This window comes from Acanthaster planci, linkage group LG03, assembly GCF_054643075.1.
Source record: "Acanthaster planci isolate LZ-2023a linkage group LG03, COTS_SCS, whole genome shotgun sequence".
NCBI lineage: Eukaryota > Metazoa > Echinodermata > Asteroidea > Valvatida > Acanthasteridae > Acanthaster > Acanthaster planci.
The window spans coordinates 3,531,584-3,545,132 of record NC_141779.1 but is presented as its reverse complement, the minus strand read 5'-3'; the positions used below and the strand labels follow the sequence as shown (position 1 = coordinate 3,545,132).

At 44.1% G+C, this 13,549-nt stretch overlaps 1 protein-coding gene across 1 annotated transcript in view; it reads right to left on the bottom strand.

Annotated features, from left to right (window-relative positions):
* The window catches only part of LOC110986122 (uncharacterized), a 132,065-nt gene that overhangs the window by 105,430 nt on the left and 13,086 nt on the right, over window positions 1-13,549 (bottom strand). The window contains exons 16-31 of the mRNA XM_087133985.1: window positions 12,630-12,926; window positions 11,946-12,215; window positions 11,104-11,385; window positions 9,624-9,872; window positions 8,827-9,111; window positions 8,283-8,537; window positions 7,712-7,993; window positions 7,326-7,586; window positions 6,392-6,694; window positions 5,568-5,858; window positions 5,000-5,236; window positions 3,903-4,154; window positions 3,121-3,417; window positions 2,344-2,601; window positions 1,468-1,752; window positions 754-993 (exon numbers count right to left, since the gene is read on the bottom strand). Coding sequence (XP_086990111.1) covers window positions 754-993; window positions 1,468-1,752; window positions 2,344-2,601; window positions 3,121-3,417; window positions 3,903-4,154; window positions 5,000-5,236; window positions 5,568-5,858; window positions 6,392-6,694; window positions 7,326-7,586; window positions 7,712-7,993; window positions 8,283-8,537; window positions 8,827-9,111; window positions 9,624-9,872; window positions 11,104-11,385; window positions 11,946-12,215; window positions 12,630-12,926 — 4,344 coding nt within the window. The remainder of the gene's footprint in view (window positions 1-753; window positions 994-1,467; window positions 1,753-2,343; window positions 2,602-3,120; window positions 3,418-3,902; window positions 4,155-4,999; window positions 5,237-5,567; window positions 5,859-6,391; window positions 6,695-7,325; window positions 7,587-7,711; window positions 7,994-8,282; window positions 8,538-8,826; window positions 9,112-9,623; window positions 9,873-11,103; window positions 11,386-11,945; window positions 12,216-12,629; window positions 12,927-13,549) is intronic.

Below are 13,549 nucleotides of genomic sequence, written 5' to 3'. Positions count from 1 at the left end.
AGATGGTTACGGGACTAAACTCCCCATAAAATGCTTCTTTCTGGTAAGCTGTCACTTTGAAGAAGACAATGGAAGAAGGCCATTTCAAAGAATGTATCTGAAGAAGCATTTTTGGAAAATTGCAATTGCAACTGCTTATACGACATGTTACATTCGTTGGTTCACTGTGTCACTTATGGCTGCATTCGACTAAACGTGAGAATGAGTCCCAGGGACCGAATTCAGGTGCAGTTCAAAACATGACTCAGCAACATTTGATCGAAAATTGATATCCTGGAATATTGTTCTTCTCTCCTGCTTCAGATTTTGAGAAATTTTGTTGCCTTATCGGGACATAATGCACAAATACAAATAACTGTACCTTCAAACTGTTTAATCTCCAAAATATTACGTAACAAAAGTATTTGATCTACGGAAGTTCAATTTTTCAATGATCTCTAAATGTCTGTGCAGTTAACCAAATATACATTATAAACTGTTTGCTGTGATGGACATTTTCAAAACATCAACCTGCAAAGATTTTGCTAACTTTCAGCTTCTGTGTGGGACTTATAAGTGTTTGCTAAATGTTTAGAAGCTTAAAATGACTGTTTTGCTACAAGTTTAATGAAAACTGTTACCAAAGGGTTAGACAATTTGGAGCAAGTCAGGCTGAACATGAATTATCTTATTGTGTAAAATGGAGGTGATTCGACAGGAAAGCAGTAAACATGATTGACAGGCTCTAAAATGGTCATGGTTTGGGAGGCTTACTAGTTTTGGCTGATCCGTTGAAGCTTCCACTATTCCCAGTCACTGTGATGGTGTAGACGGTCGTGGGTGTCAAGTTCTCAATCAGGTGCGTGGTGGCGCTGCCGACAAATACCTGCCGCTGGAAGGGAGGGTCGTCGCTGGCAATATTGAGGACAGTCATGTCGGAGTCACTGACCCAGAGCACTCGGAGTGTCGTGGAGGTCACTTCCATGAAGTACAGCACTCCTGTCTGGGCTGCACCTGTGGAATGAACGACATCAAGATCTTGAGAACAGGATCCAATCAGAAGGCAGCAGAGTACCGCATGGATTCCAAGATTAACCACCATCGCCCTGTGCAAGTGCTTGGTGTTTCTAACCTACCATTCGTCCCACATTGTAAACTACACAGTGAGGCTTACTTTCATGCAAAAACTATTGTAAATTTGTTAACGGCATAATAGTCACGTCAGTCCCACGTAGTTTTCCTTACAACACTGGTCCAGCAGCAGGTGCTGGCTCCACATTTTTCTTATACTTTGATGCGTTTGCCTCAGCATCACACAGCTAATAAGCATAACACAGCGTTATATCCCAGTTAGTAAGTTTCCTAAACAAATCCCCTTTTTTTTTTTCAATTCTGTGCCTCAACTTTTCGCAAAGACAGCTTTTTTCTATGAAGCCAGATAGGCTTACATCGACAGATCTGAATATCTCTGTCATTACAAAGACGTACCGGTGGTGTACTGGATGGATGATGGTTCACTGGTTGACTGACAGTCCTTGGAACCAGACACGGTCTCCACTTCAAGCAGGTACTGTGTGCTCGGCTGCAAGCCATTCAGAGTGGCCACTGCCGAGTTTTGGTTGACTGTCGCCCCCAGTTGGCGAATCTGTCGACCTACCTCGGTGTAATAAACATTGAAGGCACCAAAGACGTCAGTCGGTAGAGGGTAGAACAGTCGAATTGACGTGGGTGTGGAGACAGACGAAATGAATATGTCGCCTGGAGGGTTGGGAACTGAAAGGAAATGAATGTACGAAAAGAAAGAAAGGGAATTAGGAATGCTTCATTAAAATCACACAGCCGTAGTAGATGTGATCATTTCCATGGGAATGAGACACAGAAACATGTCAATTCTCACGCAAGTTTTCATGTTACAAATGTTCATTTTACTTTATGTGAGACTTCTCTTGTGGAAAACTTCTGCCTTTGCAAGTGTTTAAAACTTTTGTTTCTTCACAAATTTAACAATAAACAGGCTTTGAGAAAAAAAACAAGTGGAAATTGTCACGTGAACTGAAGCGGTCATGTAAAAATCTTGCTCCATATGCTTCAGGAATGGCTGGTTTTCACCAAAAAAAGTACACATGAAGATCACACACAAAATTCAAGATGGACTTTGTGGATATTTCTCTCTAACACTGAAACACGCTTCATGCCTTCATTTTGCAAAAACAGGTCACATGCAAACGCTGGCTTATTTTACTTTGAAGCATCTCTGACATGTTGCAAACTAGGAGCCTCGTGCTTTATTATACATTCTACTCAAGGGTTTTACTGAGAGGGCTGATTTAAAACAAGAAAACTTAGTTTCTGGACAATACTTACTTGTCCGTTGACATTTGGTCATCTCGACGTCTTGGGTTGCATCAATGCGCACTGTGATGTCGTACTGTTGGCCAGGTACCAGGCCGCTGAACCGGGCAGTGCGTGCAATACCGTCAATCATGTCAGGCAGGGTACCGGTGGGATAGATGGAGGCAGCATAGCCAATGAAACCTGAAAGGGTGCTACCATCTCCCCAAGTGATCAGGATGGACGTTCTGGTCACCTCCAGACACACTATCTGACCGGCTGCGGGTGACACTATCCACAGAAATCGACAACATATTGATTGGTGTAAATTCTGTATTTTCAACCACTTCATTTGTTACAAGTTTGTTTTGTTTTTTCCCGGGGCTAAAATCACACTTCTGCATATCTTGTTTCATTCGACAAGACGTTTGAGCAATCTTTTGTACTGTATTAAGAAATAATTTATAGATCATTTCAACTAACTCTAGTCATAATGGAGAAGTTTTTTTCTCAAATATCCATTAGTATGGATCCGCATTGCACTGTTCCCTCCTATTAATCAGTTCAATGTCTAGCAGAGAAATTGGCACTCCAAGGACACACGAGACTTCATCACTTGCAGATATCCACAGCCATGAAAAAAAAAAGCCTGCTTCATACACTGACTTTAACAGCCACGTCTGAATGGTTAAGGTACTGCTGGCAATAATACAAGGTTGTGTGGGAAATGACAGCTTCAGTAAGTACCAGGAACTACAGAGAAAACATCTTAGTCAGTTATGCCTTGCAAAATGCAACAATCCTTCCTACCTGTGCTGGCTCCTTGGGTGCGGGAGTCGCTCGTCTGAGAGATATCACCAGTGCCTGACACGACTGCAACTGACAGCGTATACATCCTGTCCGGCAGGAGGTTGCGGAAAGTATACATAGTTGTGTCGGAGGGCAGGAAGACTGGGTCTGAGGGGAGCCCGCCCATCTCAGTAATAGTCAGCTTGTAGAGATCGAAGACGACCGATTGATTCTGGTAATCAGGAGGTCGAGTGAAGGAGAACTCAATGGAGGTCAGTTGAGGGTTGACAGAGTGGATGGAGGCTGGACGCGTTGGTTCTGATATTGACGACGACAAAGAGAGGAAAAATTCAAATCAACAAATTACCAACAGAAATAACAGGGGTTTGATGTCACCATTGCAACAATAATGTAATAAAAAATCAGGAAGTTGGTCAAGTTATACAGCACCCAATCTGTACAAAAACTAAACACAGTTGTCCGTACTCAAGAAAAAACTACATTTTCAAATATAACGTGGTGTTAAAATCATCTGTTTGACGTTAAATCTATCTATATATCCAATAGAATACTCTTTGGTCTGAAATTGGGAAGTGGATCCCGAAATAAAGTCATGTTGAACAACTTCAAAGTCCAAATTCATCAACCGTGTGTTGAATTTTTGAATGACTAAGGACCGATTTCAATATTTAACACAGATAAAAACAAAATTTAAAAGGAAAGAATCCTTTTCTTCAAACTCACTTGGTAGCCACTACCTTTAACTTTCTCTGAAATCATTTTTTTAATCCACCATAACTCACTTGTCCTGACAACCTTGCTCCCAGTGGGCAAATTGTTGTTATTGGTGGAGACCAGGATGGTGTATTCCTTGCCGGGAATGAGGCCACTGAAGGTTCGTATCGCAGGTCGGCCTGGGTTGGCGACCTGCGAGGCAGCATCCTCGCTGATCTGTAAGGTGTATTCGGTGTAGTCGCCCATCACCTCCCCCCAGGTAAACTCAATGCTGTTCTCCTGAACACCCCGGATGATGACTTCAGCAGGGTTGGCACTGGCTGTGAGTGGGATAAGGGTAGAAATAAAGATGTGGTGGAGTAGAACTTTCACACACCCAGTCACACAGATTATCACTTTCTTTTTTTTATCATTTTGGGAGGGGTTAACAGCCATATATACTTTACTCAAATTGTGAAAGACGATGAAGCAGCCCATCATCATTTTTTACTCTTCCTGGGCGGGTGGTCAAGAAAAAACAGCATGTTCTGTATGCTCACTAAGGGATCCGCGAAAGAAACAAATGGCCCCCCAAATTTAACTGGGCATTTGAAATAGTCAAAAAAGATGGACACAATGGTAAAATATGAGTGATGGCAGAATTTTACAAAACAGTTTGACTAGGGGCTCATTCAAAAGGAGACTACACTATGAGTGTATACCGGTAAGCAGCTGCCAACAAGTTGTCAAACTATAGGCAGATTCACAAACTGGGACTTTCCTCGTCTTCCACCTCTGCAACCTGGGTTTGAATACCACCAAGGCCAACCTTTGGATTGGGCTCTGAGTTTGTAAGTGATCCTGTGGGTTTTCCCTGGAATATTGGTCCAGATTTTCCTCTCACCTCTAAAACTGTCCATTTCTTCATTTGTCTTCTCCCCAGGGCCACTAAGGAGAAATTTGATAGCTATTTACCCTGTTTAAATAAAGACTGAATACGCTGTTAACAATCATTGATGCAATTGACATGCACCTCGTTGGTCTTACATCAGTGATGTCAGCACAAGAAGATCATCATGTGCACTAAGCCAATACACCGCCTCGTCCTCTGCGAGGGTCAACGCAGCTGCTTACCTGTGGTGAAAGTTGCAGACAAGTCAGTACTTCTCTCACTGTTGTCCTGCACCACCGGACACTGCCTCCACGGTCACCAAGTAGTCACTGGCTGGCAACAAGTTTTCAAACTTGACCTGCAGGGGGCTGCCCACTCTCACCACCAGGGGTGAGAGGGTGATCCCGTTGTCGGGGAAGTACGATACCAGGAAGAGGTCCACGTCTCCGGGACCAGAGCCACGGTTCCAGGTCACTTCCAGGGAGGTGGAGGTGCCAGTAACCCGGGTGAGAGATTCCGGGGGACTCGGCCCTGCCAAATGACAAGATTGGTCAAAACAATCAAATGGCAGAAAACTGCCACAACTAGAATCTTTGATTACGTGATTCATATTATGCACACTGTGCACCCTATGAATAGGGTGCAGAAGGAAATCATCCGATTTTTTTACAACCATGAGTTTATTGTCCTATTTTACCATTTTCCAAAAGGGCACAACTCTCTCAAAAAACTTTCCTGTGGAGAGGGCTGAGTTTCTTTTCATGATGACTTTCACTCATCAAGTGTTTATTTCCTGTTTAATTCACTCGGCCTTACTGTCAAAGCATTCCATAAATTTGGTCACAGTGCTTGTTGAACTTACGTGTGCGCTGCTGCCCGGTAAGAACGCTTGGGTCGACGATATTGCCAGGCGTGATCTCGATACGGATATCGTACAGTCTGCCGGGGACAAGACCAGTGGCCAGGTAGGAGGCGGTGGACTGTGCGGTGTTTCGAGGGATGAAGATGTCGGTGAATATTGGTCTGGATTCACTAGCTGGCCAGAGAAAGACGAAATAACCGCTAACACCGTCATTCGGAACCTCGGCCCACAGAATGTCCATGGAAGTGGTGTTCACATTCTGAATAATGATCTGCCCACTCGGAACAGGGTCTGGAGAAAAGGCAATTAATTATGAAATATGTAAGTGGTCCTGTCTTATTTAAAGTTATAATGACTGAATGACGCTACAATCTGTCAGATGTTCTGACTTCCGACCTTGTGGGTTGACTTTAAAATCACAGGGAAAGGGCTTTATGTCCAGCGATGGGATATACCCTGTGACCTGGGGTGACTCACTCGACCCCCACTCGCCTTTCTTCATCCAGGAGTATAAATGGGTACGCGTGAGGGAAGAGTGGGTAACTGTGATAAATTGAACCAAGTTGTGTACTCTCCAGGGAGATTAGATGATTTCAAGAATGCTTCTGGGCCCAATGAGCGGGGATGATAAAGAAGTATAGCTGACTGAGCAACATCATTGGTGGATATGTACATCTTGCCTGCATCTTTCCAGAGATCACAAGCTCAACAATGCTATCAAATTATGCCAGTTCTTGTGCTTGCAATGGATGAGATGGACAAGCCCTCTTGGCTTTATATCAGTCTAGAACTATTAGTTCTTTAAAAGAAAAATGGCTACTAACTAGTGTGGAAGGTTCTTGCGACTCTGTCGTCATTCCGCTGTTGCCCAAACACGGGGTCTGCACTGGACTGCAGGACGGCCACCACTTCAATCTCATAGTCCAAGTCTGGTTTCAGCATCTCAAAGCGGTAGCGTCGATCCTCGTCTCGGTTGATGCGGCCAGCCAGTGACTCTTCCCCTTGCTCGTTGGTGATGTATACCTCGTAGAAGCTGAAGTCACTAGAGCCTCCCGGGGCATTCCAGGAGACTTCGATGGATGTGGTTGTCACAGCGATGGGACTTATTCCTGAGGGGTTGGCTGGGTCTGGATAAGACAGCAGGGTAGTGTGAATCAATACACATGGAACAAGGCACTGTTCTATTCACAACTTAAATGTTTGATAATCGTAAGAAACGAATTTAAATACATCAAAATCCTCTACATGTGTGATGTCAATGATAACAGTACAGCTAAACGGTCTGATCAAAGATGTCAAAGCACCCCATGGCAATAGGGTTTCCCCAAGACAGGCCACCACTGCATTATGGTTAACAGCAGTACATCATATGTTGCAGGCCACGTCTTTAGGCTTACTTTCCAGCCTCCAAATTCTTCACCACAAAGCATAACGGTCACCACTTGTGTCATCTACAGCTTTTATTATCGTGCCAATCCAGCAGCACCGACTGGCCCTGCATTTTTTTGTCATTTGCCAAAGCTTTGCAGGCTTCCTTACAGCCAATGACAATGGCAGATGTAAGTCGGGTCACATGAGTCAACGAGTGAAAAGAGAAGATACCTGACATTGACACTGACGGTGACATTGACTTCACTGTTTCACTTGCCAGACTAAACCACACAGTTAAGGTTAAGATGCTTGGAGCTGGAAAGTTTCTCATCCATGCTATTGTCATGTGTGTGCTTTATGACAAGTTTACTGACAGCAGCAACCTACTTGTTCGAATATGAAGACTGGATGTAGGTTGTTGAGTGCCTGAGTAGACCAGGTCCACACGGTATATCGTGGCCGGTGACAGGGAGCCAAACATGGCCTCTTCAATCGCCAGGTTCTGAAGAGAGTTGACCAGGGCACCACTACTTCTAAGGAAAAGGCTCAGTTGATAGTCCGGAGCCGTGCCAGTAATCCGACCCCACACAAGGGAGACACTGGTCGAAGTCAGGGATCGGACTAGGATTGTCCCAACATTCACCGTTGCTGATAGAATGGACCAAAAAATACTTATCATTTGCAAAAAAAGTTGTTATGCACTTTGCACTGGAATATCTTAAAAGAGGTAATGGCTGTTCAGTCAAGGACTAACTAACATGTTTGTTCCTCACCAGTTGATGCAGTGACATTAACAGGTGCACTGATTTCTTGCAAGTCCCCAGTTCCTGACACTGTGACCACATCAAAATCATAGGTTGTGGATGGTAGGAGACCAGTCACCTTCAACTGTGTGACCATCTTGGGAGTGGAGCCAGCTGTGATGGGTACCAAGGAGCCCATCCTCTTGTAAGACACCCGGTAACCGCTGAAGATACCGGTCGCCGCGGTCCACAGGAGGGTGACTGATACGGCATCCGATGACACAGCAGAGACAGACAACGGTGGATTGGGAACTAAAACAGATCATGAAAACATCATCATTAAACACTTGTGAACTTTGTACGTAATATAAATCCAAACAAGCAAAAACCACTCACAAGAAAATACTCTTTACTCAAACATAACAAACATTTTACCCTTGTGACTGATCTTAAGCGTACAAGTTTGGAGAAGCTTAGCAAAAAAAAAGGTACACCCAATGCAAGACATATGAGCAGCTAGCAATGTCTATGACACTGACTAGCACACTTGTATAGTAATCTCAAAGTTTCCTGACAACATCTGCACATTTGTGCTACGTACCTGTCCTCTGCACCATTGATGTCATAATGCCTGTGTTAGTCAGCACAACCACGCTGATGTTATAGAGTTCCCCAGCCACAAGGTTTGAGAAGACCACTAGTCGCTGAATGTTGTTAATGACCCTAGTGGCGCTGGGTGAATCGATGGAGACGGAGTAGCCAGTGAAGCCTGGTACGTTGTCTGCCGCACCCCAGGAAGCTCGGATAGAGGTTCTGTCCACAGACAGGATGACAAGAACTCCTGGATTTGGGGAAGCTGTAAGGAGAGATAAATAGATGCTATGACCCATTGCTACAAAGTCCTGTACAGATGGTCGCAGGACCAGCAGTATATCTGGAACTAGATTTTTACATCCTAGGCTAACAGTCTAGCTGAAATTTCTTCTACTCTTAGTTTAATCTGGGAAAAACGATGTTTGGTAATTCGCTGTAAACTACTCCAGCATAAATCACGGCCAACTGAAAGACATCAACAAAAGAATGATACACAATAAGTGGATGCTAAGCAAGTCTGACAAAATGGCAGGTTATTCAACCGTACTTACTGGTGTTGGCTGTCAAGGTATCCGGTTCACTAACTGTTCTCAGTAGACCGGTTCCGGAGCTTGTGGCCACTTTAATGTTGTATGAAGTGGCCGGGAACAGGTCCTCTAGTTGATAGTTGTCCACACTTCTTGTGACAAAGATTTCATTGAGGACAGGCCCATCGCCGATGTTGTAGGTGATAATGTAGGAATCAAAGTCTGAGACCACAGAGGGCTCATTCCAGCTAATTGAGATGGAGGTTGTGGTAGAACTGACGGCAAACAGTCCAACAGGTGAAGCTGGCACTAAAGAAAAAACGGTTTAAAAATTTTCCACTAAATAATGTTGACTTTGCACTCTGATTGCTGCTTTAGCACAAAGGAGACACAGCAAAGATTGGTGAAAGCATCAGTTGAGTTTTCTCTGATGAGATTATGTGGAGGCACTGGAGGCCAGCCTTATCCTGTTCATTTGGCTATGGCTAGCAATCAAACACAATATGGGAAATGCTCCTAGCCACAAGCTGATGACTGCCATAGAAACCTATGTTAGTTTACTGGCCACAGCAATTAGCTGGAACGCAGTCTGAAGCAAAAGCTGATCATTCCTGGTACACCGTGGCTTCCTAAGGTATACAGATTTAAAGCACGTGGGAGTCAGTAAGTGACAAGACCTTACTTGTCTAGCATCCGCAGAAAGATGCCATCTTAAGTATGTCTTAAGTCAACAAATTTCACTGATTAGCTCAAAATAACACTTTTGAGTAAAAGCAGCCGCGTCAACAGAACGTAGGATTGGCAAGTCTAGACATACTTACGGGTGCGGAAGGTGTTTGTACTGGACAGAGCGCCGGCTGTGACGGTGACATTGTAAAGACTTCCAGGCCGCAGGCTGCTGAAGCTACCAATGCGCACTGCATCTGGTGCAACCACACCGACGTTGGTTCCAGACGAAGGTGCAAGTTGATAAACATAATTTTGGAAGGCTCCAGTGACTTCCCCCCAGGTAAACTCCACAGTGGTGGCCGTGATTTCCCGGAAAATGACCTCAGCTGCAGCGGCAGCATCTGTAATATTTAACACAAATCACAATTAACTAAACTTGACAAGTTGAAATAATCTAAATGCTTGCTTCAAGTCAAAAGGAAATATTGTCAAAGATCAAAAACCAAGGCCCATCTTGGTATATCTGCAAGGTAGTGTAAGCTGTTAGGTAGATTTTCACACTAAGCTTACCAGAAAGAGGAACAAACTATTCAAGACACACAGTATGTGAAGAAAACTTTTTGTACCTTTTTGCATATGATAAAAACAAACTGAGCCCTGTTACGATGTATCACTTTTGATGTCTCATCCTAAACAAAGACGAACTAAGTCAGACAAAAGATGCTGAGGGCTTTCATAGATTTACCTTGTAATTCATTTTGTAAAGAGAAACTCTAATTTCCTTTGTTACTTTCTCAAACTAAAAACAGGGAATACAGGAAGAGCAGCCCAAAACTGACGAAGACAGCACAGATAAGGCCAACATTTTTTTTCATAAGTAAGACTATGAACCACTAACTCCAAATTATACAATTTTAGCAAAGATGCAAAAATGAAAATAGTCAAACAATGTTTTCCTGAGGCAGGATTTTTACTATTTTGAAAAAAATATGAACGGTGCATGATTTCTTTCTAAATGAAACGCTTGAAGTTAGCTGATAAAAAAATCAAAAGTGATCTTATTTTCAATAATATACCCGGATTACACAAAGAACCGGTCAGTAAGTGCGAACTGGTATCCAACCTCCTTGCAGGAGGATGTAGTGCCAGGCAACTGTTGTGCATAGTGCAACTGTCAGTGGTCAAGTATATGTACTGTGCTTTATGACCACACACACAAAAATACAAGAGCAAGTCAACTGGAACGCTGAATTTACCAGCGATAGTGCCGCAGATATCCTCAACTAGCAGCACAGCCGTCTTTACCATGTTGTTTTTCCGTTCATGTTATACAAGGGAGAGATTCCTTTACATGTTGCAGAGAGGCGATTGACACAATCCCATTGGTCATTTGTCTCCAAGATGGTGACATAGTTTGCAGAATTGTGGGTTTCAAGAATGACCTCCAAAATACCCAAGGCCCAAGTTTTTTCTCCTCCAACCTAGAGCAAGTTAGTTGTATTAAAAGAAATGACCTTCAACTTTTTTTTCTTCCTTAGTACCCTGGGAAATTTCACGCCATATTTGGAAATCAATAAATAGAAAATGCTGGATTAAAAAACAAAATAAGGGGAAGAAGAAGTGCCAAGTTACTTGTGGACATGGTGCCTGAGCGGGGGACACTGGTGGTCCGATCTATTCCTTCCCCAGCCACTGCCCGAACGGACACGGTGTACATGGAGCCGGGGAGCAGCTTGCGCAGGATGAAGCGTGGGGTCTGGCTGGCCATCACGGTAATCGGGTTGCTGGAGCTACCGTCCTCCGGCTGGTAGTCCAGGAGGTAGAAGTTCACCACTCCGTTGGACGGTTGCCAGCCGACCTCCAGGGTGGTCGAAGAACTGGACAATCTGAAAGGTATCCCTGGCTGGGCTGCACCTGTGAGCAAAACAATGTGGGAAGGTATCATCCCATCAATGCACTGCTTGCCGAGGGCGCTGTTATTGATTTGCACAATCAAGTACAGTCCAAGTAAATCCACCTGCATTTTTTTTTCATTGCTGAGGTTTTGGATCTCCTCTCTCCAACTGAATTCTTGGTGAATCCAATACTTGTCAATCACAGATGCTTTCCTGTCTAACTGCCCACAGGATGGCAGAAAGGTGCAAAAAGAGTTCAACTGACAGACCGGCCACTTCTGTTCTCAAACTCTAACAAGGCTGTTTCCTCGGTGAAAACAACTGAACCAACCTGACTATTCCTGCCGATTGAGAGACCATTAAACAAGGTGCATTAATAGTATTGCTGCACTGCATAGTCGTGAAACTGTCATCATCAGCATTTGAGGTTAATGGATCCACAAGAAGCGCACACCTTCTTAGATATTACAGAAATGGTGATCAGGTCGTGATTGTAACTTCCTTGATAAAGTAAGGAATGCAGAGATAAATAAAAATGGAAGTTTTCGTTGTAGATACAAGAATCTGAAGAGGACTTACGGGTGCGCTGGGAGGTTGCTAGGGTCAGTGAGGAAGTGACCACCACCTCAACGGTGTACAGTTCACCGGGGGTCAACCCCTGGAAACGTCTGGTGATAAAGAGCTGGTTGGGGTTCACCGCCTGTGCCTGTAGAACATCCCGTCCGGCCCCTGTCCTGTAGATGTAGATCTGGTAGATGTTGTTGTCGGCGGCCAGGTTCTCTCGCCAGACCACCGTGATCTCGCTGGTGGTGTAGCTGCTGACAAAGATCTCGCTTAATCCAATATCAGCTGTGGACGAAGAGATCAAAAATAAATCATCGCATTATGTCTGGAACATTTGGAAGCAATGGTGACTGGTTTTTTTCAGGAATGCCTGAGCAACTAATACTGTACATATTCAGAGCCTGTTTCGCATCTGAGAAAACAGGGCAGTGATTTTGCCCAGATAGTTTTGTCAAGTTAATGTACTTTACAGACAAAAATCGTTTTGATTCAGCTCACCTGCCAGGTTTGTGCTAAGCATCAGGACATAAACAAAACTAAAACTATTTTAGCAAGGACTTTTTCTGCCTTCCCATATTAAACTAAGTGAGACCAAATGTTCAAATGTTGAGTTTTGACTTGAGACTTTTTCGTTCGACAGTTTTTTCTCAACACAAAGGAATTCAATACATAAGCAGTGAGGTTTAGGATTCTGCTTACCTGTTTCTACAACTCTCTCAGAAGCTGTATCCCCAAACTGGGTGGGGAAGAAACCGACACCGGTGTTCCTAGAGTCCAGCCTAGACTTGACCACCACACGGTACTCGGATAGAGGCATCAGCAGTGAGAAGTCAACGGAGGTGGTGTTGGGACCGACCATCTGCGGGAACGTTGGGTTGCCCGGGCCAAAGACCTCAATGTTGTATCCATTCAGAAGACCGCTGGCAGGCTGCCACGTGATCCTGAAGGACGTTGGGGTGACTTCACTCACCGTGATGACCCCTGGTGAGTCAGGATCTACAACACAGCCCCAAATTGCCAATTATTAGGACAAGGCAGAAATATTTAGGCTTCTATCAACACCTATAACCAGGCATTTCTTGCTTTGGCATTCCCATGATAGGTAAGACATTGTTTTGCATTTGAACCTTAGGTGATCAAAGATCACAAGCTGTTCATGCTTGTGACATCATCCACCATGAGCACCGCGGTGGCATCAATGCTCTGGTCAAGACCCCCTAAGACTATTACCAGAACTTAACAGAGCATCACAAGAACAACACAAGACCTCCACTCTGGATACAAGTCGCAAGCTATTCAAAATGAGCTGCAACAAAAGCATTCCTTTTTCATTGGTAACCCCATTACTCGTGACTGGTCTAGCGACCAGTTTTGTGATGGCCTCAACGACAACGGTGTCTTGTAACTACTCAGGGAAACTGATAACTAGGGGGAGTAACAATTTGTGTATATTGCAACAATCCATCATGACCAGTGCACATTATCTTGAGAACAAATCTCGCTTCAGCCGGTGCTCTTCAAGAAATGCTAGCAAACTCCAGCATGCCTGACGTTATATCTGTACTACCTATGGCCGGCGCTCCTACTCAGCGAGCGAATGAAGACAAAAAGGAGTAATG